At 41.1% G+C, this 27,597-nt stretch overlaps 1 protein-coding gene across 1 annotated transcript in view; it reads left to right on the top strand.

Annotated features, from left to right (window-relative positions):
- FOXP2 (forkhead box P2) overlaps positions 1–27,597 on the top strand; it is a 273,445-nt gene that overhangs the window by 89,448 nt on the left and 156,400 nt on the right. Inside the window, exons 4-5 of the mRNA XM_078674364.1 lie at positions 26,100–26,237; positions 27,309–27,494. Coding sequence (XP_078530490.1) covers positions 26,100–26,237; positions 27,309–27,494 — 324 coding nt within the window. The remainder of the gene's footprint in view (positions 1–26,099; positions 26,238–27,308; positions 27,495–27,597) is intronic.

Here is a 27,597-nt window from a genome sequence, read left to right as displayed (position 1 = left end):
CTCTGTGCTCAGTGGTTTCTTTAAGCTTCCAAGCTCCATCATTGCAGTCCTATGACCCTCAATGAGGTTTCAAATACACAGTGCTCCAGTGATTCCTCCCAAATACAAAGTTCAACTAAAAAAACAACAAAGCACTGATTGGTGGTTTCTCATTCGAAGTTCTATGGCAGCATGTGACTGTGACCAGAAAACAACACAAAAAACGTCTAGTCCCCAAGCATATTGCTGCTACGTCCATCTTCTGTCGATATCAACACCCACAGCACTTGCATTACAGCAGTAATCTAGAAGTAGCCACCTGTTTTGCCTCTTTCAGGAGAAACATTGTAAAAAGGCTTGCAGGGTCAGATCTTCCATAAAACGAAATAAGTCAGCCATCTTGTGGCACAGGGCAGAAAAGGTTGCATAATGCTGCAGGGACCTGCACATGTGACCTTTGTGGTGAATGAAGTGAGTACTACAGGCAAACCTGACTTTTTCTCATTTGCAATAATAATTGTTACACCATCGATGACAAACATGCATTTTCCCCAGTTGAAATAATAATCCTTACGCTGTTGCTGAATACTGTTCTTTTTTTGAGCTACAAGCAGTGCTTAATTTGAGCCAGTGGTGTCCGGTGCTCAGCACCGGAACTTAACTGTCACCTACCTTGTATCAGTGTGCCATATGAAGTCGCTGTTAAAAATTACTATTGACTGCCACCCAAGCCTTTCTTAAAGCTTTGGGGGCCTAGAGTTGGTTGAAGTATCACACCTTTAACCCATTAACAGCGGCGGTAATTCCGCGTTTCCTTGCGCGGGCTGGGCTGCGTCGGCCGTTGGACGTGCGCAGCACTACGAAGGTAGTGCTTGCGACAGCCAACGGTCGACGTTAGCACGCAACGGGTTAAGAGTGTCATGATTAGTTATTGTTTTGGTATTGCTATTGGCAGTGCGGGCAGGGGCAATGTGCGGTGCAAGCTGAAAGGTCCTCCTAACAAGGGCACTGACACTTCTTTTTTTTACAATTTAAGCACTGGCTATAAGCTATCACGCTGAAAGTAGAGAAGACAAATCAGGCCGGGGTAAGCCCCTGCTCTGCTGTTAGTGTACCTTCCATTACTGATGCCTTACATTCATTAAACAGAGAGTGGGCATGTCCATATGAAAAGATGACATTTTTCCCCATGAAGAAATCCGTTCGCATACACCACACCAAATATGGGAGAGATCCCTTCCCCTTCCCACCCTGGAGTGGAATTGAGTAAAAGTCTGATCCTTTCCAAGCTGGAATGGAGAGTGTCAGCAGACTGCGAATGCCAACAATCACACTTGCTTGTGCATGTTCACAGGCAGAAGGGCTCATCATACCTTGGTAAACCCAGGAGTGCCCTCAATCCCTCCCATTGAGTGTGGGATTGACAGAGTGAGGGTCTCTGCGCTCGTGGCAGAAATTTCACCCCTAAAAAGACTTGTGCCCACCAGGAGTCCCTTGCGAATTGCCCATTGGCATACGTAAGAAAACTTCGGTCCTAAATTTACATTTATGACTAAATGTATCTTTGTGTATGGGCCTCACAGAGTCGATTTGCGTCGAGGAGGCACAACCCCTTTTGTTTCAATTCCTAGAGAAATCTGAGTTATTTGTAATCAGGCAATAGCTAAAATAGACAAAGAAACAGTTTAGCAAAAGTGCTTGCGCCATACAGGTGATGCTTCAGTGCGCACATACTTGTTAAGCTTATTTTGCTGTGTGTGTAATTAGGTTGCAAGATTGTAAAACGCAATTGGAATGGTTGTGTCATAGTGCACCCTTTTTAAAGTGACAGTGGCCTACGTTTAAAAAAAGACAAAGGTTTCTGTGAAGGCATAAAAAGAATCCTATAAAGAGGAAGCAGGTAGACTTGCACTTTGAAATCCAGGATAATATTAATACACTCTCTTAGAAGAAATTTGAACTTAAAGGTATGTTTGTTTTCTTTCTACTAGATCAGCATTTGGGGTATATGATTGTGTTAGTCGATTCTCAGTTCACTTTTAAAGAAACATATTTTAAGTCAATATATATTTAAAGTCAGTATAATTCTAAATGCAAGTATCATGGAATTGGAATTTAGACGAGGTAATAAGAATGAAGGATATTTTGCTGACAGACCATGATATTGAATAAGTTGTTTCATATAATGTATTAGTCTGCATCTCTCTTGCAACCTTCAGTTGAGTTATTTCTAGTTCTGGACGAATTGTATGCTACGCTGGTGCAAGTCATGTAATTTCAGGAATCTCAGCGTTACGCATGTTGCACGGCATTCCCCGAATTACACCATTCATGTTCTGTTCATAGTAAAAAATTACAGTGAACACACGAAAACAACAGACCGTGATTGGCTGCTGTTTGTGATATTATTGTGTTTTTACACTTTTTAGTATGAAATTATGGGTTTGCTTGTCATGTAATTACGTGTAATTTTATGTAATTTTGCAGAAATTTCACATAATTACACAAAAGTAAATTATGTGAATTTCGCACACCCCTAGTGATTGGTTATACAATGTTTTTTTTAAATAAAAAAAATATATATTGAGCTTATTTCTGAAACAAGAACCCCTATACTAAATATATGTAGAAACAAAAAGACTCTTAGTTTTAAATGTTCTGAGGTGTATTCCTTCTCTTCCTTTTCTTTTTTTCCACACTTTGTGAAGTTTAAAATGTACTTTATTTCGGTGCTGCTGTTGCATTCTGAGTTCCAACATACCTGGTTCTTAATTAACAGTAAGCTTTTCTAAATATTGGATTGTGTTCCTCAAAAGAATCCTAGCTGGCATTGCCCCCTCACAGACCACTTTGACTGTTACTGTGCAGTCTGTGCAGATCACGGTAGTTTTTTGACAAGCCTCACAAAATAGTTGCACAAAAAAAACGTGATTGTTTTTCTGTTAACTAAAGTTACAGCTGTTCCGTCGTGAAACAGTCAATTTCTTATATTATGACTATTTCTTCAACTTGTACTGTTTAAAATTGCCTGCAATTAGCATACATGAACCTTATTTTTAGGTTCAGATTGCAGTGAAAGAGTGCACTCTCCTTTTAGCTAATTAGTACTATCAAGGAACAGTAGGTTACCTCATTAGTAACACGTGCATTTAATTAAACACGAGAAAATTGGAGTTAACCTCATAGTTAATATTTTCACAGTGCGTTACAATGCCAACACCTTCAATTGGAGTCACACTCCTGTGTATCTAATTATGTACTGGTGCCAGATAAGGTTAGAAAGGTTACTACCATGCTGTTAACAAAATAGTGTAGGTGGAAACGTGTTTGCTGTTGTCTGGCATTAACGCTCGCTGTGTAAAACCTGTCAGTGTGTCAGGTGTCTATAAGCCTTGACTTGGAAACATCATAAATTAGTAGTGACATGAAATTGCAAGTCAAGCGTTGTTGTTTTTTTACGTTTCGACTTTCAAATATATTCTGAAGATGAAAATGTGCGCAGCAAATAAAGTATCTAACAGATGGTGCATGCACGTTTTTAAATAGATTGATAGCCAGCCATAAAGAACTGGATTATTAGCAAGGCTCCCTGTTTTCCGTTTTTACTGATTTTTACAGATAAATACAGACAGAAAACATGTATTTTCTTGTGTGGATAGAAACGGAAATGGGGTTGCTTATTGAGTAATTCTAAATATAGTCTGCCATGACTGCCAGGCCAATAGCTGTGTGAATTGATAGGTAAGGGGGTTAAAAAAGAAAGGAATTTTAGCAAAGAGGCTGTAACAGCAGTAGATATTCATAAGGTTGATACTGAAAAATGCCTATTTTCCCATTAATGCATTGATTTATCTTCCGTGGGGGTCAGGTGGAGCAGAATTACAAGTTGAAATTTGGCTCTGCCACAGTATGAGTGGGCCTGTGTTCCTGCATTTTTTTTCCTGGTGTTGTAACATTGGACATGAAGTTAACTGGCAGTAATTCTGGCAGCAACAGCCAAGCCTCTTACCCCAATTTTGTTTTCTGGCAGGGAGGAGCATTCAATGATTACCCATGCCAGACATTATCTTCCCCTTCCCTCATCCTGCTTCCCACTTCCTGTTACTACACCCATCGCAGAGTTCCCAGCATACATTTACCACCTGTTCACAGCAGATCTCAATGTATGCAATAAACTTAAATGAATCAGCAATTCTGTGTGTTTTTATGACCAATAAATTTGGGCCACACAGTAAATTCCCATTCCATGGGATCTGACTGATTATTAACTGCACAGATCTGGTGTGGTGGTAAGGTAAGGTACAAATCTCCAGAATATGTACCGCCCCAGCAGTAATGTGCAACTTGTAATTAGGCCATATTTATCATTAATATAAATAACACTGAGAATGTGCTGTTATTCAGTGAACAATCTATGTTAATTAATACATCTTTTCACACTTCACCATTTTAATGGTTAGGGACAAACATAATCGCTGGGGGCTAATTATGCAATTCATAACAATTTGGTCCTACAAATGTTTTAACAATGTTTATGTCCCAATTTGCTTGCAACAGGTGCTTATTTAGGGATTTTTCTGATTCCAAAGAGACACCTATTCAGTGTAGTATTGAGGTTAAAAGACAGTTGGTGAGACAGAATGGATGACAAAAGATATGGAAAATCAAAAGAGAGAAAGGGCCAGAGAGAGTAGATGGAGGAAAGTGAGTTCAGCAAAATTGAGAAATGAGTGACACAGGCTGTGGATGAGAGTTTATTGTCAGTGCATTATGCAACTATCAAATTTAATACAAACCAAAATTAGAATTAATACAAGGTAAAAACATGGTGCAAATGAACTCTGCATACCGAAAGTCAGTTTTGCAGTATTCATTGGTGAAGAGGTCAAGTAGGGTGGGCAGGCAACTGGGGGCTGGCTATCAAGAAAGTTCTTTGCAAATCATTCCTGACTCTGTGTAATCCTGTGCCATCCACTAAGTAGACCAATGCTATGTTTAGTTAGCTGTGTATTAGAAGCAGTGCAGCCTGAACAATTATTCTGCCATTTGCGGTCTCAGACAGAAAAGGTCGGAACGGCAATAGCTCTGCTGTTAGAGTTGTAAGTGTACAAGATTTCTCTGCTGTCTGAGACCTGTGCTTTAAGTGTGTGTGTCACCTATGTGATACATCTGCAGTCTAAAACCAAGATATTATTCTGGGAATTTTCTTTCTTGTTGTCTTTTTCTTTATTTATTATTTAGTCCTGATCAGTTGAGATGTACATGGTTATTCATTGGTTCTTTTACTGAAAGAGGAGCAGTCTTTAACAATCAATTGGAAACAAAACTCACAGCAAACTAAAATGATGTGAATAAATTGCACACTGTCCCGGTGTCTACTCACGGTACAGGTCAGATTTTAATTCACATCTTCAGTTCCTTTTAATATTTTTCTCTTCAAGAACCACCTCACTCTACTCTAGCATGATCTCTTTTCCTAAATCAATTATAGATATTTAAATGAAGCCAGGTAAACTGTTTGTCACAATAGTTTTACTGTCCATAATACAAATTATTTGTTATCATATGTGGTTCAGTAAGTGTAGGAGCGTGTATTCATAACTTCCCCTGGAAGTTACGTGAGCAAAAGCAAATACTAACAAATGTTAACCTTTGCGAATATGAACTCTACCAGCCTATAAAACCCTGCGAGTAATTGAACTTTATGCAAGTAAATCTATCAATAGGCCCAAATCCAAATAAAAGGTAAACTCTAAACCTGTTATAGTTCTGAAAAATTTGCACAACTTTCCTTGTGCTTTGTCTCTATTGAATGTTCACAGGGTTTAGTTTGAGAGAGTCTCAACTCTTACAGGGATTTATTTGCCATTTGCCCCAAACTTTTTCTGTGTTTTATTAGGTATCAATGTTATGCAGTCATATAGAACCTCTTAATTTCACTGTCATTTGTATAGCCATTGTGCTTGTCCTAAGTATTATTTGTGTGCAGAGTGCATATCTTTTTTCATTCTAATTTGATGCATGGATGTTATGTTTATTTGAGGAATTCAGGGGCTTCACTTCTTCTGGTTCAGCTTTGCTGAGGGTTAGGCCAACCTCTGTAGATGTGATGCTTGTGTATGGGTAGCCACCCAATAAATCAAAACTTGCGCTGAATTCGTGTAAAATATCTAACTGCACCTTAGTTTAGTCAATCATTGCCTCTTGTAGCTTGAAAACACCCCCACTAATATGTTGTTAGTCTGTTATTTGGATTGAAAAGGAATAATGGAGGAATAGAAGAGGTAAGGGTCTAGAATGTTTTTTTGGAGTTCACAGCAGTGGGAGGAAGTTTGGGATGAGTAAAAGGGAGGTGGAGGGGGAAGAGTTAGAGGGAAGTGTTTAGATACAAATACAGTTGTAGTAAATTCCCTTTCAATATTGTTGGACAAAAACCCTATCCACATATCAGATGCCCTCACTTACTCCCTAACCTTGAACCTCTATCCCCATAGTATCAGCTATATGACCTAGATCCTGCAGGATCTCCATTCTTTTTCTGTGGCATCTTCACAAATGAGAGATTCTCTGCTTAGATCATAACTCACCAATAACTGTTTATCTGTCATAAACGAAAACAAACAAGATCATTTGAAGTTTGGGTATGGAGTACATATCTAATTAATTTATTGGACAGACAAATGAAATAATTTTAAAGTTTTGGGCCGCTCACTTTTTTAATTAAAAATATAAAAAAAATTCTCCCTGGTAGATGTTAGTCCAGCCTATCAGTGTCAGAATGTGTCATATATTGTCAGACAAAAAGTAAAATTGACAAGAAAAGCAGGAAAAAGATGAGGGATGAACACAGTTAAGAGAAAACATATTTATAGAGACCCATTGGAACAAATAGTGGTGAGCCAAACGTTTTCAAAAGATTAAAAACATTAGGAATAACTCTTTTTGGATTGTATCCTTCTCCAGTTATCTTTGCCTCTTGTTTGTGAATGGAGTCATTGGTGTTTCAATTTTTGTGTTTTGAAGTAACTTGTTACTATGTGTGTGACCTTGATTCTAAAGATGCAGAATTCCTATTAACCCCCCTTTAGATAATTATCTGTTTGGGCCCACCTTAAATGTATAAGTATGATGGAAATCTGAACACATTTTATAGTGTTCCCACTGGATGCAAAGATGTATCACCCTGACTATAAAAAAAAGTTGTGAACCACACAATGTGTCCCAGTAATTACATGTTGATCATGTCTCACATAAAATAAGGGATTATCATCTGTGTGAGGATCTTGTCTTTTCTATCTAGTCTTGATGAAACCAGATAAATTATGACATTTGAAACTTTATGAGCAAGGCCTGTGTGATCTGAGTGATAGCTCTGCTGTCTCTACATTTTGTTTGCAAGACCTTTGAGGTTGGAGCGGCGTTGGCTCTGCTGTCTTTACAATCTACCTGCCAGCTCATTGTGACCAGAGAGATAGCTCTGCTCTCTTAAACTCTACCTTGAATCTGCAAGACCAGTGTGACCTGAACAACGGTTCAGCTGTTGTTACACAGTACTTGCAAGACTGCTGTGACTTGAGTGATAGCTCTGCTGCCTTAAACCCCTACCTGTAAGACCTGTGTTATCTGAACAATAGCTCATCTGTGTTTACTTTCCACCTCCACAACTAGAGTGACCTGAGAGATAGTTCTGCTCTCTTTAAAATCTGCATAATATCACAACAAATACAACAAACTGCTAAACATACTTATACCCATGATGTAGTGATAATATGTTTTGGTGCCCCTCAGAGGGCCGTGAAATACTATATTATTTACAATAAAAAACACTACAACAAGTAAACAAAAAAACGTGTCTCCCCAAGGATAGACATGATCTGAATTTGGCAGCACAGTCAATCAGCAGTTGGCTAGATGGAACTAGCTTCAAGGAGGTTACATTTTGGGGTGTGTAATAAAAGAAATGAGATCTAGTGTTACTATTGTTTTTTTAATAAAAGCCTCTGTGAGAGCAGAGTAAGGGGTGGACTGGACCAGGCACAGAAGTACTGAATGAAAGTTATCCTGTGGAAACACATATAAAAGCTGCTTTTCACGAGGCTTACAGTTCAGAAAGGACCAGTTCTGAGATTGAACAAAAGGCTAACTATCAAATGTGTATCATGCTGCTGTCCTTGCTTAAACAATGGAATATTTTCTCATTTGACATAACTTCTGCCTTACACGTGTTGTCATATCAATTTCTAAGCCCTTTTTGGTTTGTCCCCTTTTTTGTAGGGGTGGGTGTACTTGGCCTAATTTGCAGTAGTATAATTTTGCAAAATGACTGCAATGTTATGCATGATAATGAGAAATTACGCAAGGAGATTAACCTTGCATTTAGGGCTCTTTTCATAGAGGAAAATGCACCCTTGCGTCCAAAATAGACTAGAGAATGCATTTTGAGCTAAGACAACACCGCTAAATGCAACAGAACAGGAACAGCAGCAGCCAGCAGTTGCTCATGCTCTGTTCTTGGGTAGACATACTTGTGTGAAAGTATAAGAAATTACTCAAACTGACAACATTAGATTTTTGGTAATTTTGCATCACAAGAGGAACACAAATTTATCGAAATGATGCTGATTACTCTGGCGTAAATAACATATTGCCCAGGCCCACTGTTTTGAGGTACATCCACACATCACCCTGCTACCCTTTTGGCTGGACTGTTACTGTGTCACTTTGCCTCTGGGAGGGAAAATGTACCTGTGCAACTCGTTTGCACTTCGTATCGAATTGCCATCATATTTACTAGTGTTGTAGAAGTGGCCTCAGCACTTGCACTGATGTGCCAAACTGTACTACACTGCTGAAGCTGCTTGCAACAATAAATATTCACATAGTGGTGAATGTTAGCAAATTTCCATTACCTTGTTTTCTTTTCTGCCATTGTCATGTTATATAAAGCAGCACTTGTGTGAAATAGAACACATGAATATACTGTAAGAGGTTTTTGTAACCTGCAGTGGACAGAGAGGAAATGGACATTGCTCATTAGTGCTACTAAATGGTCATGGAAAGTTCTCACCAGGCTAGTGTAACCGATGCGAGAGGAAGAAAAATAAAAAACTGTAAGTTCGAAAAAACACTGCAAAGACCACATCGAAATATGCAGACAATAAAAAAGAAGAGCACAGTTTTGCTGTTCCATTTTATTCTGGGTATGAAAGATGATCAGATCTGAAGGTTTTAAAGATTATTTGCTTGAACCACTTATTCTAATCCAAGCACCGTTAAGTCAGTATCAGACTCTCTTAATTTCCTCAAATTGTGAATGATTTGTTTGTGCTTCACTTCTGTCCAACTGTGTAAAACCAAAGAACCAATGGTATGGAGGAGGAGGCACATTCCATCCTTCCCCTTGAAGCTTGTATTGCAGCATTGGCAAACATAAATGACTATATGTGTATATATATATATATATATATATATATATATGACGGAAAAGTTCCCTCGAAAGAAGAACACAGAGGCCAAAGGGGACTTCAGGGCAAACAGCTCGCTTTAATCACAAGTTCTCAGTGGCGGCGAATGCATTTCGGCTTATCAGCCTTCTTCAGCGCCCAACACTGTGGCATGTCCTCCACCAAATGTCTCCTTCCTGCGTGAAATACCTCCCAGCACTAGTACTCCTCCCCCTAATGTAGTCGACACACCCTTGAATGTTCGTGATCAAATGAAGAACATCAAATCCCAGAATGCACTGTAGCGGCCAGACTGGGAAGGTGGCTTGGGGGAGTGAGGCAAACAATGGGTTCGTGCTGGCTGACAGGTAGGCGGTGTTTGGAGCGTAGCCGCAGAACAGGCGAAAGTCCACGGCCGCTCCCCTTGGTCCCCTCGCCGCAACTGCCAGAAAAACAACACAGGCGATCCGCTGGGCAGGGGCAGTCAATGCGGACTGGATTCCCAATGAGATAAATTACCTTGGTATTTATATATATATATATATATATATATATATATATATATATATATATATATATATATATATATATATATATATATATGTGTGTGTGTGTGTATACTTTCTGATTAACACCTAAGAGCTTGCACTGGTGAAAGCTGGATTTTGCAATTCCAGTGATAAATCTTGTGTTTGCGCATGAAGAGTTGGAGTTGTTAGCATATCATCATTTAGTCTTCAAAGGAACAGAAAATGGTTACATTTTAGTTAAAATCCCATAAAATCGAATCTGAAGCAAATTTGAAGGAAGTAAAGGGCAATGAGCTAGATGCAAATGTCCTTGCTTCAAATATAATTGGTATCAAGCAAACTACTCTTTTAGAGTTTTCATATTCCGACATATGTGTGGCCAATGTTCAAATGCATGCGCCATTTAGCATCCCTTATAACCATAGTGTATAGAGGACAGCGAGGAAGTAAATCTGGTAATTCCGCATTTGTTTTGCCAGAGTGTACTACTCAAACACGTGTGCATACCTAAAATACCTTAACTGTGCAACGGGCAAAAAATTAACAGATCACTTCTGTGCAGCATATTTCACATAAATCGACGAATCTGTTTATTCTGTGAAAAATTGACCTTAATGATTCCAGGTACCAATAAAGGTGTCATAGCCTCCACCAGGTGGTAATTGTCGAGGACTTGCCAGCTGCTCCAATTATTTCATTTCATTCAATGACATCGTTTTTCCATTAAAATTAATAATGGTGAACATAGGGATGCCTTCATTCTGCCTTACTGCTTGCAGAACATCCAGTCGGCCTGCAAAGTACAATAAAATGCTCTTATTATACCCATGCTTTATTTTCCTGAACGACAGTAGCAAGTTCTTTTTTTTTTTTAAATAATCATGAACGTGTTTCCGTTTATAAGTTTCAAGGTATATTTTTGTCAGAACAATATTCCCCTTAAACACAATAGATCATAAATATTTATACTCCAGTAAACATAAAATCAATACACTTTCTATAAAGTTAAATGTCTCCACATTTTCATTATTTTCACCAACTTTTTATGTGATTGTTTAGGCATTACTGCGTGCCTTGTCGTGGTATAATTCATACGCATTTTATTGCGACTCATCTCTTATTCATGACATATGTGAATGTCATGTTACATTGCCAGGCATTGTATTTGTCTATTGCTCGCAGTGTGCCTGAAGCGACGAGCCTTCTGTAATGCAGTATGTGTCTGAGAGCAAGAATGCTCAATATGTAGTGTAAACAGAGTATTACATTTGCCAAAAGGTATGTCACAGATCAGTAGGGGTCCCCGTTGGTTCCGGTTTTCAATCATGTTTTTATTTGCTTGTTGGTAAAAGGACAGAAATTCCGCAGACAGTCATGTGGGCTGCCGGAAGAAACACATATCTTAACTTGGCAGACAGTAAAAAAATATTAAAACTAACAAAAAATGTGGGAATAATTACATTTATATTCTTACATGTTATGTTATGTTTATATTATGCCAAGTCCTTCCTGAATGTCATCACCCAAAAATCCAACCTCCAGTATTTTTTCTGCCATTATTGACAGATCAGTAAACAAAGAGCAAAGTTGTTTCCGCATATATTCTGAGTGACTTTATGTGCTATCAGATTTAAATAATTTAATATAATAGTTCTGTTCATTATGATAGCATCTGTTCTTATTTATATTGTAGGCTATGTGCAAATAAAGTTAAAATCAAGTAATGTCGTCCGATAAAAAACAAAAGCACATCTTGGCCAGTAGCTGCTGCTACCAGACCCGGGAGGTGGGGCAGGGAAGAGAGGGGTAGCAGAAGAAAAAAGAAAACCCACTTACCTTTAATTGGCGACCACTGCCCCTCCTCCGCCCTCGTCATCTTCCTGCAGTCCCGGGCCAGCAGCAGGAAGCACCTGAGCTCCCAGGCTTCCCTGAGCCAATCACAGTGCTCCAATGCAGCATTGTGTGATTGGTCTGAGCACCGTGGTATGGCACACAGACGGGGACTGAGAGGCTTTGCATGTTCCTCACCAGGCTGTGTACAGCGAGCCTGGTGGGAAAAATGCAAAGGGCCGGCCAAGCATTTCTGCCCACTTAAAGAGTGCAAACCACTTTTCTCCCTACTCTGACGGTTCTTGTAGTGCAAGTCTTAAAATATTCAGATACCCAATTCCACTGTATACCAGAGTTTTTTCTGAATGATGTTGATGCAAATCCTCATCTGTTTATCAGCCATTTAAATAGCTGTTAGGGTGAGCCTGGGCTTTCTGTGGCAATGTTCTTGTAGATGAGGTTATTCGTTGTGACAAAAGTATTGCACCCCAGTTTGGGTCACTGTTTCACAACTGGCCCATCCCTTGAACTGTTGTTGCTTTAAAGGTTCTTCCTACCCAATGAATGGTAAGATAGCACAGAGGAGGGGGCCTAGTTATGGTTCAGCTTTTGCTCCTGGCTCATTCTATATTTTACCATCATAATATGGATTTTCAATTTTCAGCCTGGTAATATATGGTGTACTTGTTTCATTTTGTTGTGGTCTGTGCTCAGGGTTCTGGGAGTTTTGTTAACCAGGTAATACTGTGTGCAGGACACTTTTTGCTTCTTCATAGAAGATTTAGAATCAGATTTGAGGTACTGCTGATGCTAATATTTGGCTTGTCAATAGTCCCTTAATGCACATGTAAAGTAGACTGTGGTAGGATTGCTCTTATTTTGAAACTATTAGATAAATGTTTGAAGATATACCTGGCTTGTTTGTGGTTGTTCCAGAAGAAATAAATGCAGCAAAAGGAATTTGCTTTCAGGAACTTGGAGTGCCAGCATCAGTTTATAATCACAGTTTGCCATATTAAAACACAAACTAAGCCATGTATTTCCTGAGATAGATAATAAGTCATCAGCAAAAAAGGCCCCAGGTGTGACATCAAAAGACTATATCATTGATCAATATGTTTTCTGCACCATAAATAAAGCCACCTTTATCACTGATCAATATATTCTCTGCAACATAAATAAGGCCACCCAATGTTTCATGCAGAGTGAAGAGAGTGCTGTAAGTATTTACTAAAATTTCTAAATGAAATAGGAGTGGTTGCTCTTGGACGGACCTGCCAGGATGCATGAGCATGGATGCCGTTGTTAAAAGTCCAAGCTATTGACCAAAGAGTGAGCTCATCTCTAAACCTGAGCCTTCACAAGCAAAGCCGATAACTATCAGGAGTAGTCATTCAGAAGGACTAGGTTATGTAGCGTTTTACATAGTCTCTGTCCGAATTTCCCCAAGTGTTTTGACTTGATGATTCTGGGTCGTTAAACAAGGATTTTTTGGATTCTGATAGGCCTAATTAAACTAATAGAAATCGATGTCCAATACCTACAGTTAGGCTAAGGTCAACAATAGAATGAATTTTGGGTACAACCAAACATTCAATATAATAGGCATATCGTAATAATCAAACTGAAAAGAACACAATTAGTTCTTTAATTGCCCCCTCCCTCATTTGTCTTAATGATCATATCGGATGGGTTGCACCAACCCAAGGCTGGTATTCCTATGTTTCTCCACAATATCCCTTGAAGAGCCACTAGAAAGTCACGATGCTCATTCTATATTGTGGACAGTGGTCCCCCAATAGTATTAACCTTGATAGAGGATTGTCCATAGTGATAGAGACCTGTGCTGGTGTTATGGCTTGTTCAGAAACCGATGAAGGATGGCAAATCGTAACTCTGTGTAATGCTCATAGAGGTAACACTCTTTGTAACACATTCACAATAACCTACTGAGTTATATATATCATCGCTGCCTCGGAGGAGGCTGACTCTTGATATACAACAGGGTCTACAGAGTCATCCACTCAATTAGAGGTCTACACTATCTGCTTCTAGCTCTATTCTCACAAACGTGAGGCAGTGTGTCCTATTTGCTGCAAAAGCCCATGCACTGGGGTACTGAAGGAATGTGACTTGAGGGGAATAACCATTCCACAGTTGCCACTTCCTCCAAAAATATGTCACTCTAAATATCAAAGGGAATCTTTAGCAGTTAATTGCCTCCTGTTGCATGACAACGTCTAGGTGAATGTTTATGTGACATTCATAGTTATTTGTTAGAGTAACTGTAAAGGAGCATATGGTACTGCACGCTATTGTTGATCAAACACAATAACACATTTGGCATTGCCAAAAGATATGAGAAATTACGACTTTCAGGTGTATTAAAAGCTCGTTTAATTTTTCCATAAAATGTTGGCAGATCAAGAGGGATTGGTTGTAGGAGACTGTCAAAGTGAACCACCAAGGTCACTAAATAAACGAGCTTAACATTCTGGTAGCTTGTTGCAAAGCACTTAGGCTTAACTGAGAAGCAATATGTAAAGTACTTATGCAGTACTCAAAAAGTGAAAACTTAATACAAGAACAATCCCAGACCAATGTAGAAAAATGGAATAATGTTTAAAAAATAATTACACAAAAATAACCTAATTCCAACAAGCAGAACTGGAGATATGAATGTTTAAATAATGAATTAAAAATAGCGCTAAAAAAGCAAAAAGCACCAACTACAGTTATCTGATTGTGCTAGACCAGTTTAAAGTCAAAAGTTAAAGCCGACCACAATGGAGTGCGAGCTAGATACAAGGGCCCAGTTTATCCCAATGGAAAGTGCTTCTTTTGACTTAGAAACTTTTAAGAAGAAAAAGTGGTCATCAGCAAGTCCCCGGCATGGCACGCTGCAAGCTTTTTGAGAAGCAGGGCTCGATGGTGGCGGGTTACTGAAGAACTGAAGCTGTTGCTGATTAATGTGGGAAAGCTCACAGTTGACAATGTCTGTGCCTGGAAAGGCCTTGACTTTGATAGGATGCTGCCCAGTATTGGGTCCGGTGAAGCCCTCAATGTTCAGATTTATAAATGTTTCAGTAAGCTGAGTCTGAATGGCGATTCATCATCAATGACTGTGGTTTTGACGGCGATCCTAGTCTTGCTCTCTAGACAGATAGTTTGCAAAAGTTTTCTTAGTCCCACTCTTTGCAGTTTGGGGGCAGGAAGGGTGCCCTCACACAACCAAGGGCCTGGAACCTAGAGACACAACTTGGGGGTCAGGGCTTACTTCAACAGACAGCAGTGGCAGTGTCCAAAACTGGTTCAGTTGGTACTGGTCAGCTTGGCAGTTACAGAGAAAGAGGCATCTGGAACAATGTTGTGTCCCTCTTGCTCCACCATGACTAAAGAAAGGAGGGCAGGCAGGCATCCTTTGAAGCTCCGAAAGGGGCTGAGCACAGAGCCCCAGGCCATCCTTTCAAAGCCCTCTGTCCACTGTCAGGGAGCAATACACATTTCACGACAGGGGAGCCATCAGGGGTAAGGCAACAGCGGAACACTGGCAGGAAAGCCTTTTAGTATTATGCAGGAAAATGACCACTTTCTAAAAGTGTTAATTCCAAAATAGCAAGAAAAAATCTTACTTGATTGTTAAGTTGGACTTTAAATTACTAATAAAACGGTCACTGAACAATTTTTCTAGCCATTCCAAAACTGATTTTACCAGTTATTAAAAGTGTGAGTGTAAACCAGTGTTAACTTATGGAAGAGCAAGCCTTATCACAGTGAAAATCAACGTTGGAGGTTTTTCACTGCCACAACATGTAAAACTTAGCAGTACACATCTCATTTTTGTAACCCCTCCCATGCTCATGACTAGCTCAGCTCGTCATGAGCCACGGTGCTCCAGTGCTCATGACAAGCTGAGCTCGTCATGGCCCGTGGAACACTCGCACGCTGGGCTAATGTCCCTGCTGTGCTAAGCGTTCCAATAAACGGGCATGGTCGTGACGAGCTCAGCTCGTCATGAGCACCGGAGCACCATGGCTCATGACGAGCTCAGCTCGTCATGAGCATGGGGGCGCTGTGCGCGCCCCCCGCCCCCAGCACAGCAGGGGAATAGCCCCAGCAGCCAAGGGGTTAAATACAACAGACCCAGCCATGGGGTCTATTTAGGGTGTACATTAGGGGTGGCTTATAAGTATTAAAGTAGAAGATTTAGGCCTGGGAAAAGTATTGTTTTGCTAGGTCGAAAAGGCAGTTTACAACTGCACACCCAAGATGCAGTGGCAGGCATGGGGATATGTTTTACAGTACAACTTTAGTGGGTGCACAATGAGTGATTCAGACCACGTGTAGCATTTAATTTATAGGCACTGTGTTTAAGTGAGAACATTTACTAAGGACTGATAAGTAAATTAAATGTGCCAATGAGGGGTATGCCAATTCTACCATGTTTAGAGGGGAAGGCACAAGCATTTTACCACTAGTTAGCAGGAATAAAGTGTTCAGAGTCTTAAGGCCAGCAAAAATGGGTTCTGCACAAGACGCAAAAATCTGGGGGAATGCTGTGAACAAGATGGCTATTTCCAACATACTTCTTAGAGCTAAAAAATCCTAGCATTAAGATATTTAAAGGACAGGAGGTTTAGATCTAGATATGGTTTTGCAGATGCCTTGACAGATAAGATTTTGTAGCGCATGGTTAAAGCATTCAAGATTAATTTCATTGCAGTTTTTCCTAAAACAATACAATGTGGGACATTTCTTTAACTATTAGGTACGTTTGCTTTAAGGTATTAGCAGAATATAAAAACTAGTTCTGGCATTACTTTGCAGCTAAAATATCCACAGAGTTAGAGATGACATTGCTAAATCAAATGGTCATATATAAATTAAAATGGTGTCTGAAACTCTAGCATTAAACAGCACACTCGAACATGAAGTTAAAATAAAATGTCTTGGATCTAAGAGAATGTCTGATTAAGTTGGGGGAATGACCAAATAAGTTTGGCTTATGGGCAGCTCTTTAAAAGATGCCACTATCTCCGTGGCAATGTCTGATAAAACATAATTTTAGACAACACTAATGTTCAATGACTTGATGGATGCCTTTTCTAACAAACCTCGTCATGTGCAGCATTTTCAGCTAGAGTGAGACTAGACTCACAGTTCTGTGGTGTGATGCCTCATGTCTCTTCCAGGACTGTCTATCCGATAGTAGAGACCATTACTGACATTTAAAAAAACAACTCCTCAACAAAGAGAGGGCTAGAGGTTTATCACTTGTTGGAAGAGTAAGGGACTATTCCAAGACCTATTACTATAGAAAACATTTTAACATGTTGTAAAAAAAAGGAAAATAAAGATTTAAGTGACTCATGAAGTCATTGTAAACATTTCCTGTTGAAAAGTGAAAGACCCAGCCTTTATTCATTGTGCTTCTATAAATTGTACATACTGACCTCACTGTCTCTCAAGGCCAATCTATGCAGATCGGACTAGTACACACTTTATTTCTAGAGGTGCCCTCCTTTACATTTCCCTAAAATTCAAGAAGTGGCATCTGATCAAAAGCTGAATGTGAACAGTAGCCTCTTCCACCTAGCTTGTAGTATCACCAGGCCAAAACTACTTATATAGGTACCAGCTCTAGTGTGTTACAATAATGCCTGCATCGTTAGCTAGCTGGATGGACTTCCATGCAACAGCTTGTAAGTATGTCAAAATTTAAGATAACATGTTCTCATGATCAATAACCTAACTAGTTAATATAGTTATTGTTAACAATGCAGTAATATTGGGTCTTAAGTTCTCCAGCTTTTCACTTTGTCCTACCCCAGTGATGATTAAAAGTAAATATGTACAATTCTGTGTTTAGAACATTTCACTAGTTTTGGAATGTGCAAAAACATTATAGGCCAGATGTAGAAAGGATTTTTTCTTACACAAATGGCCCTATTCACAGAATGTGCTTTTCCAATGTACAATTGCCCAATATGTGATATAGTAACCTATTACCAAATCACAAATTGGATTTGCGATTCTGTATTAGGAAGGGACGTGTTAAGATCGTCCCTTCCTGACCGAATCGCAGTGGTATGTGTAAATATTTTGTGAATGAAATGCGGTCACAAAACATTTGCATTTTAACACTTACTTCAAGTAGGTAGTAATCCAATCACAAATCAGAAGGGGTCACCAAGGAGCCCCTTCCGTTTTGTAAATGTTTGTAAAATTATTTTTTATGAGCAGGCAGTGGTCCCACGGACAACTGCCTACTCTTAAAAAATCAAAAGAAAACTTTTCACTTTTCTTTTGAAACACATCCCATTTCCTCCTAAGGAAAAAGGGGTGCATTTTTTAAAAAAGAATTATGTGATTTATTGAAAATCACACATTGGTACATGGGTGTTTGTGATTACCAATTAGCGAATCGCAAAAATTAGCTTCTTGGTAATCGCTAACCATGCACTACGTACATCTGGCCCTATATTTCTAAAATGGGCCTTTTAAAAATGTTGGATGTTAAGTTCTTTTGTAATGCTATTCACACTTGTGAGTGGGCCTACCATGGGTAGTCACATTCCTTATGCCGGTTCTCATCTTCTTTCCTCTAGCATCACAGAGAGTAACTCCCATAAAACATCGGTTTGTGGGGCTGAATGTAAAGCACCAACATACTCTGAAGACAGGTGTTTCTGGAGAAACCCTTAGATAATGCATAGTCAGAGCACAGATGATAACTCAGAATTTGAAAGCACTTTCATTCAGTCATGGCAATAGATCAAGTGTAGCGGGAGGTAGTTCTGCATGACAGTACACATGTAAATGTCATTGCATATGTCATTTACGCTGTTCAGTGCTGGGAAGGAAAAAACACAAAGATCACGCGGCAGAACTGTGTTTCTTGAACAAATCATAATAAGCTTAGTAAAATTGCTTGCGATTTAGTGTTCAGACATTTTGGATTGATAAGCCTGCTGAGCACAACCACCAGCAAAAAAAAAATCAATTTCTCTCCCTGTAATATCTACAGGCTACAGGATGCAAATTACTGGAACGTAGTGGGTCCATCACAACCCGGCAACAGCAGTTAAATAACACCCAAAGGCAGGCGGAACAGTGGCTTTGCGCTCTCAGAGAGGCACCACAGATGCTTGGACTGACAGAAGATGCATGGAAGCAATAAACGAATTATACAAGTCTTACACATGCAATCTGATTATTCTGACCAAAGTGTTAATTGGATCCTAACTGCTAGATCTGATATGGGTAGTCTTGTAGCGGGAAACCTTTCAACGTGATGAACTGTAATTCACCGAGCTGCTTGAAGCACTTGTAATTTACTGCATGTCATGCTATGAGCAGCCTGACCTATGCACTCGGCATTACCTGTAATGCCGGAATCCTTTCAACGGAGCCGGTTGGTTCAAGTGCCAGACTTTTTCCAGACAGATTTAGCGCCTCTGCTCACGATCACACGTGGGCTTTGCTATTATATTAACGGTGATTGGACGCAATTCCCGCTGCAGTGCGTCACTGAGTTATGAGTCCCCACAAATATTAGCATTGCCTGCTGTTTGAATCAGGGGAGTTGGAGGGAGGGGGGGCGTCTGTTATTGTAAACCAAATCCGACCTGCGTGGGAAGAAAACTCTCTCGAGTCCAAGACATGAAAGCAGGCGAACACCTATTGAAATGGCCAAGACATATATGCACAAGAGAACCCCTGGTAGCGTCCGGAGACATGAACTTTTTGCACATCAGGTTGCTTGACCCTAATATGAAAACTGTTTCTGTACTAAGGGATCGACATTGTGTCTGTGCTCCTCATCTGGGAAACTAGAGGCCCTACTCAAAGACCGGCCCGGGGGTCTGCGTCTGTGAGAGACAACGTCTGCAACAAAAATAGGGGGCTTCCCCTCACAGGAACACCAGGTATAATCTGATTTTAGGTCATAGTCGACTTGCTACTCAGCCAAATCAGATTACACATACAATCAATTACTCTGTATTTGATATATGCTAGTGTACACAGCAATAAACAACATCAGTGTTACTGTGCTACATGTATAACCACTTGTAAATAACAAGGACCCCCTGAGTATGGATCAGTTTCCTGGGTCAGGGCAAAAAGTATAATGACAAAGAACAGGCGTCTTATACTGTGCTACATGTATAACCACTCCCATCATGGTTCATACATTGAGGATACACGCGTGGTCATGCTGATACTTTGACCCTGTGTAGCACCTTATAGAGGTCACAGGTGTGAACGGAGACTACATCCCCAACACCTGCACTTTTTTGTGCCTCCCAGGTTTGCCACAAAGGGCACAATAATGAGGAGAGGGATGGAACTCTGGTGTAGGAATTACTGTTATTGCACCTGTTGCTCCCGTGAAGTGTGGGCCCTAAATTCCATTGAAAACCTTGTAAATCACAGGCACAATGCAAGACCCTTCAGAGGTGGGTCATGTTTCCAAGGTGACGAGTACAGGTGTGATCTAGGTCCCTTAGTATACAAACATGTTTTTATATTTAGGTAAGCCAACCTGAGGTACACGCTCAGTGTTCTTATTGTTCATACCGATACGGGCTAGACGGTACCCCTCGTGTTGTACTTTTTGCTACTTTATTGTAAACATTGCCATGAAATGGCCTGTTTCTAGGGAGCTAATGTTTTTGTATTGTGTCTTTAAAAATGAAATCAACTAAATAACTATACTACTAAGGTATACATTACCCATAGTTAAACTTAAAAAAATTAATTAAACACAGGCTATTTGATCTCAATTTACATCAAAGTTAATGATGTAATCTTTAGTAGTGCTAGCCTCCCATAATAAAAAGAGATATCTCTGCATGATGATGATGAGCCTAAGGTTCGCCACTAAAACATGCGCAGATCAGCAGATCACACATTGTAATGCAGGCATGGGCCACTCAGTGTTCCATCTTTCCAAAAGTTAGCAAATTGAGTGCAATTAAGTTAGGTAGCCTTAAAATGTCACAACATCTGTTCTTTACAGTGCTTAGAAATTAGAGTAGTGTGGTATGAAGCGCTATTTTGAAACAGATCATTCTTATATTTTTATTAGGGGTTAGCGGGAGGTGAAGCTGGAGCTGCTAAAACAGCACATTGAAACATGATCATTAAAGTGCTTAAGGCGTTGATAAATGTGCACGGTTGTATATGTCACACTTTATCCTGGAGACCGCGCTCTGGTTTATTAAGGAGTACAGTTTGAAGGAGTGTGGCTGAGCCTCAGTCCCTTTGAATAAATCACCTGTGAAAGATGTGTTGCAGCTGCAACTTCATCTCTGAGAGGGCTGTTGGGTGAGTTGCGCTCGCTTGCTGTTGTTTACCTTAATGCACTGCATGTTGAGCAGTATCTAAGTTGGCAGAGCTGGAGACATCATTGATCTGTCCTTATTAGCCTGGGTATTGGCACAGAGTAATTGCTGCAGATCTAGCTGGCTTCTCCCGCCTCTCGCCGCCTGCTTCCATGGAGGCTCACCTCTGTCACGTAGAGAGCCTCATCAGTGGCTCCAAGTGCACAGAGAGCTCCTAATGATCTGAAATTCTTCTGAGAAGTTGGTGATGTTTTCTCATCAGGATCCAATTTAGGGTGCTTTGTTCCATTCTTGAACTTTGCAGCCATGGAAAAGCACGTCTGTTTGTAGGCTTCTCTGTGGTGAGCCGGAAACCAGAGTACCAGACACTCCTCCGCGAGATCTTTCAAGAGGCTGACACCTTTTCAAGGAACACTTATGAGCCGGTGGCTACTGTGTATCTCACATGCGTGTGTCTCAGTCCAGAAACGTCATTAGAGTATTTTCTCTAAAAATTAAATGAACCTCATATGTTCCTATTGCATATTGTTTTGTAGGTAATTTTTACATAGCTTGGTAGTAGCACTGCATCGGAAAGCCAGTGTAGCCATCAGGTATCAAGGGCAGACCTGAGCTTCCTCCTCATATATAATTCGCTGCTAGGGGAGTGGTAATTCTGATATTCAGTGACAAGGTTTCACGCACAGTTGAAAAGACAGCGGGAGCGTGTTGGATCTGGTAGGCTGTAAATGCTGATTTTCTGATGTTCACTTTTTGCGCAGATGTTTATGGTGAGACGCTTTCATAAATGCTTATTACTGTTAGCCCTTCCAAGTGTAATTTCCAGGAGTTGAGAAAAAAAATCTGCATTTCAACCACCATTTCTCTCTATTCACCGCACTTGTCAATCAGCTGGTTGCTGTATCTACAGGAATGGAGGTGTTATACTCTGGCAATTATCATGTCATATACTTGAAAATGTAAATGAATGTGTGTGTAAAATTAAATTTATGGGTTGTCAGTGAAGAATAAGAACCAGGAGAGCAATTACTTATCTACTTTCATCTTTTGAGATCTGATGCATCAAGCAGAAAGCCAGGCAGCTAAATGCTGGAATTAGCATTGTGCGGGTCTTGGGATGAATGGGCCAGTGTCTCGGGCTGCTTCTCGGCCTCTTTGTTTTGGAGACTAGTGAAATTAAGATGATTATCATCCATCAATCTAGGAGAAAGCCTAGGAAAGCATGAAAGGCGCTTCCTTCTCATATTTATTTTTGCTGTCGTTGCGAGTTGTCTTTTATTAGGACAGCTCCCCTTTTTGTTGAAATGAATATTATTTTGGTTAAATTTATTAGCCCTATCAGAAAGCCACATTGTTTTGTTTTCTTTGTCTGCAGTTTAAGTATTGCTTTGCCATTAAATGTGCTTGCCCATACTTAATACATTGGATGCATTTTCAGTAGAGTTATGACGCGTTCGAACAGTTGTGGGCATTCTTGGCTCTTTTAGTGCGGATCAGTGCAAACTGGTGACCTTCATGAGTCGATCCGACATTGCATTTAGAAATTAAATATTTGCTGAAACTGACTCTACCATGAAGAGCCGCGGGTGGTCATTTGAAAATGCTTGTTTTTTTCCGTATTTGGTAAAACTCGAGCGGGTTGATCGTGTCATCAGATGTGTTCTGTTCGAAGGCAGAGTTGTGTTCTTTGTTGTGTTAAAGGGAGTTCTCACACGTATGGCATGGGCTGTGTTGACACATTAAAGCGAGGTGCCCCTTACCTCCGGTTGTGTTGGGAGGCGGAGGAACAATGGGCGCTTTTGTTTGAATATGAATGTGCTTGAGATGGGAAACTGACCTTCAGCTGTGATTTCAGTTCATCAGGATTAGTCAAGCTGGGCGATCAAGAGCTCTAATGCATAATGATTTATCAAATGAAAAATGTGTAGTGACCATGCAAATGTTTCTGCTAATCTAAGAGAGGAACTTTAGCTTTCACAAGAAGGAAACGCAAGGGCATGTCAAGGCCCAAAGCAGAGACGTGTGTACAATAACTCGAGCTGCTTGTTTAGCTCGAGTGAGATTTGAAGTTCATTCTTGGCCCCTTCGCAAATGGGATGGTGCCTTGTGTGTCACTTGTAATCTCCTCAACAACAGGGGCACGAGCAGTTTGTGTGTGCACGCTGTAAAGAGAGCCTGTTTTAATCTGGCTGAAAATGTTTGCAAGTGACCGAAGACCTGTCTGGAAGCAGAGTGTGTAGCAGTGAAAGGAATCCTGCGTCCTATACTTTCCAGGAAGATGCAGTGACATTTTCTGAAACTAAGGAAATGGATATTAGAAACGCGACAATGTGGTGTACCACAGGGGTCACGTCCCTCGTGTTATATTCTTTTCAGGATTCCCTAGCCCACTTGCTTCGGAATGCTTGTGCTCAGCTGTTGCTTTCAGATACAAATGAGGCCATGTTTAGTTCTGCAGCCATTAGAAGGGGAGGAGGTGGGGGAAGGCCGTGACATGAGGGTCATTGTGCATCACACCAAGTTGTATTGTGTATCACGCCCTGCTTTATTGTGTATCTCAACCTGCTGTCTACATTTCACACAGGGTTGGATTCATATTCACATCATTCTTGTCCATGAGGACTTCATGCCAAAAGAGAACAGCCCCCTGGCCTGAAAGCTCTACTTACCACTTTTGATTGTGATTGTAACTTTCTATTAGTACTTATCTTGAAGAAGTGTATAAATACCCTGGTAAGGTTGGCATGCATCATGTGTCCCTACTTTCTGGACTGTCACTGGACGGTGCAATACTGCTGCACTCTTTGGATACCACATTTCATGCGACAGAGTGATGTGTTCGCAATGAACACATCACTCTGGTTGAAGTTGTGACTGGATGTATCTTATCTGACTGAAAAGGCGGAGGCCGAGCAGTCAGGCCTGTAACCAGATGCGTTTCTGTAACCACGCAGCACTTCAGCATTGCCAGGCAAACGCCTACTAGTAGGTTTGTAACGCATGGTTTGCCAACCTCCATTGCGGAAAAGATTTTGACTGTGATAAATAAACCGGTTGCGTGCCTCCTATGTGTGCATTGCGGCGATGCACGGAGCGAGTGACATGTTTCTGGTGAGGTCACTGAAGAAGCAGGGTCATCTCGGAGGGCCAATGAGATTGTTACCACCAGAATGGTGGCTGTACAAATGCCTGCACGGGCTTTGGCCACCTCACAGGTGTGGAAAGGTGTGTCTTGCTGGTCCCTTTCGTGAGAATAATGGTTCTCACTACACTGCAGGACTGCACAGGCTGGATGAAAGTGGTGTGAATTGCAGTGGGGCACATATTGGGCCACAGCAAATAAAACGCAATAGAGCGACCTACAAGGGTCAATGGGAAAGAGTGTGTGTGTGCCTGTGTCGGTGTGTGCGCGCACGTGTATGTGTACATATTACATTTGACTTTGTATGTGTATGCAGATATCACTATCTATAGGTTTGTAAGTACATAGGTATTTACACACATACGTGCAAAACCAGATTAAATATTTCAAGCAAACAAAGGTGTGGGGCAAATAAATGTGCGTGTCAATGTGCAGGGTCTGTTTTCAGTGCCTTTCCGAGCACACGCAACTGCTGCGGTGGAGGGGGCCCAGAGGGACCAGGACAAACAGAGCTGGGGTCGGGTTCCCATCTGACCCCCCTCTGGAGAGGCCGGTGCCACTGCCATGCTTTTGCTTGCAGTTGCAGCGATTGGCTGATTCTGCCCCTGTGTTATTTCAGTATGTGTAGGGAGGTGTAGCCGTAAAGCATGGTAGAAAGGCGCAGGGATAAATCAAAAGCCCTCAAACATGGTTTACAAATACGCTCGATTCAGATAAAATAAGCCATTCATGAATCCTGCACGGTGTGCTCTGAAATCTAAGAGCGGTGTACATTTCTTCTGAATGCGAGTTTGGGATTCCTCCCAACATTCTAGCAAACAGTGACTAAAGCGCGCGAATATTCAATCCTATCAAACGCTACTTCAGTGCATTTATTGATAACTGTAGCCGTGATGCTGTTAACATGCTGCAAAGCAGTATTTATAGCAATGATTGCTTTTATTTACCCAGAGAATGAAGTGGGTTCCTCCTCTCTCCCTGAAAAGAAAGTGATTGCTTTTTCAAAGGTTGCAAACTTGGCAGGCTGACAAGCTATTTGATTATGTGCTGCTTAGTACAAGCAATGCCTTCAAAGAGTGCATCTGCTCGAGACGCCCAGCACATACCTCGGGCGCTCGAGCGAGCCTCCCCTCCCGCTCTCGTCGTGCTGGGAGAGCGCAGGCAGCGCACGGAGAGGAAGGGGAACGCCATCTAAGGCGCGGAGAGGGGAAGCGGTCCTTTACAGTTCCAGGCAGGGCAAACTTTAGTAACTTGCGGCCATGTGAAGATCCGCAGGACTGTGCTGGAAACAACTGGAGGACTGTGGCAAGTACCCCAGACGGCCTCGACTGCAGCACCTCAGCACCGCATGGTGCATGCATCCCGCCGCCCTTTGCTCGAGTATGTATTTGTGAAGGACGGATGAGCAATTTCCGATCAAAACAGATAGATATTGTAATCTCTGTAGATATCGTTTGCTGCAGAAGTGAGCAGTTTTTCAAAGACTTCCCGTTTGAGTGTCTCCTTTCCCCATAGCGCTTGGCGCGTTTCTGCTTCTCCTTGTTGATTTTGAAGGGCTGTAAAAGCTGCTGCGTGCTCGTGTTACTTGTAAGGGGCACCGGCGATGGGTGCTGCGCTTGCACTCGCCCCTGGGAGGTGTGTTCTTAGAGCCTGAGCCTTGTACCCTCTGCTGCCTCTGAGGAGAAAGTCCCGCACTGAGTGGCAGGGCGCCGCCCGACGGGCGCTGCAGGCTGCACACGTGGGGCTGCTCCGGGAAAGTTTCATCTCGGTCTTTTCTTCTCCTGGAGGCGCCGAGGAGCCTGAAGACCTGTCTCTCTTTCCCGTGCAGGTTCCTGTGTCGGTGGCCATGATGACTCCGCAGGTGATCACCCCTCAGCAAATGCAGCAGATTCTTCAGCAGCAGGTGTTGTCTCCACAGCAGCTCCAGGCACTTCTCCAGCAGCAACAAGCAGTGATGCTGCAGCAGGTAAGGCGCAGTGCCGGCTCCGCTCTGAGGTGGTCGCCAGTTTAGTGGCATGATGGTCTTTTAATTCATCTGCTCTTTGCAAAGGTAAATGGCACATATCACCTTTGATGTAATAATACGACTTTATACCCAGATTTATTATGGGCACACTTTCTTGTTGGGGAGGGGAACTACATATGTAATAACTCCTTTGGTGCAACAGCAAGCAAGCCGCAATCACTTGACCCGTTAGCCTCACCTGCCATGTCCTTTGAAACTTGCTGTTCAACATAGTTCAGCTGGGCAAGTGTAACAAAAACTCACAGCCGCAGATTATTCCCAGCTTTGCACAAGACAGAAGGGGACCATGTGTTTTACTTCTAATAAGACAATTGTATGTTATGGTTTTACTTCAAAATGAACGTGGCCAACAGATACTTAAAAGGGAAAGATACATTCATCCCGTAAAATAAGGCAAAAAATGGATTATGAGCCATTTCCTTTGTAATAGCTATAGGAAAAGCAGTGTTGCTTCGCAGTGCATCATAATGGGGTAGCAAAAGTAATTATTTTAATGGAAATGTATATTCAGCTGTAATGCATCAGATCGTGTATTAATTGTTAAAGTGATTTCCATGACTGCTTTTAAAACTGCTGGTGTGTGATTTGCTGATTGATCACACCTGGCCTCACACAAGGGGGGTGGGGGGGAGATATATTAATTAACATGCTATTGAGTATTAGACAGTTGTATATTTGTTTACTCAGAATTCCTTATTTCATATGGATGATAGAGTGTGCCCAATGTCTGTGTTTTGTATTTTAGAAGATGATTTCCATTTTAGAGTTGGGAACTGCTTTGTTTTTGCACTTAGTGCACTTTTAAACCCCTGTCTGTTTACGCATAGGTTTTCTGCCGTGGAAATAGGATGCATTCAATTTCATGTGACTTACAGCCTCTGTCAAGTTGGTGTTTGAATTCCTACTTTAATTAACTTAATGGCGAGTTTAACATATACATGCTTAGAAGAATGCAGGTGATTGGTAATGCTTGAAACTTTGCCTTTGTTAAAGTCAAAATCGTTTATTCAGCAACAACTCCAAGAGTTTTACAAGAAACAGCAAGAACAGTTACATCTTCAGCTTTTGCAACAACAGCAACAACAGCAGCAACAGCAGCAACAGCAGCAGCAGCAACAACATCAACAGCAGCAACAGCAGCAACAACAGCAGCAACAACAGCAGCAACAGCAACACCCAGGAAAGCAAGCAAAAGAGGTACGTTTGAAATGTTGTTAGATTAGCTGACAGGTGAGTCAGATGGCATTGCGACATGTAGTGTTTAATTTGTAAATAAATAAGTGCAATGGCCCTCATCAAA

This window comes from Lissotriton helveticus, chromosome 1_1 (genome assembly GCF_964261635.1).
Source record: "Lissotriton helveticus chromosome 1_1, aLisHel1.1, whole genome shotgun sequence".
Taxonomy (NCBI): domain Eukaryota; kingdom Metazoa; phylum Chordata; class Amphibia; order Caudata; family Salamandridae; genus Lissotriton; species Lissotriton helveticus.
The sequence above is the reverse complement of the archived record's forward strand: the minus strand, read 5'-3'. Positions and strand labels throughout refer to the sequence as shown.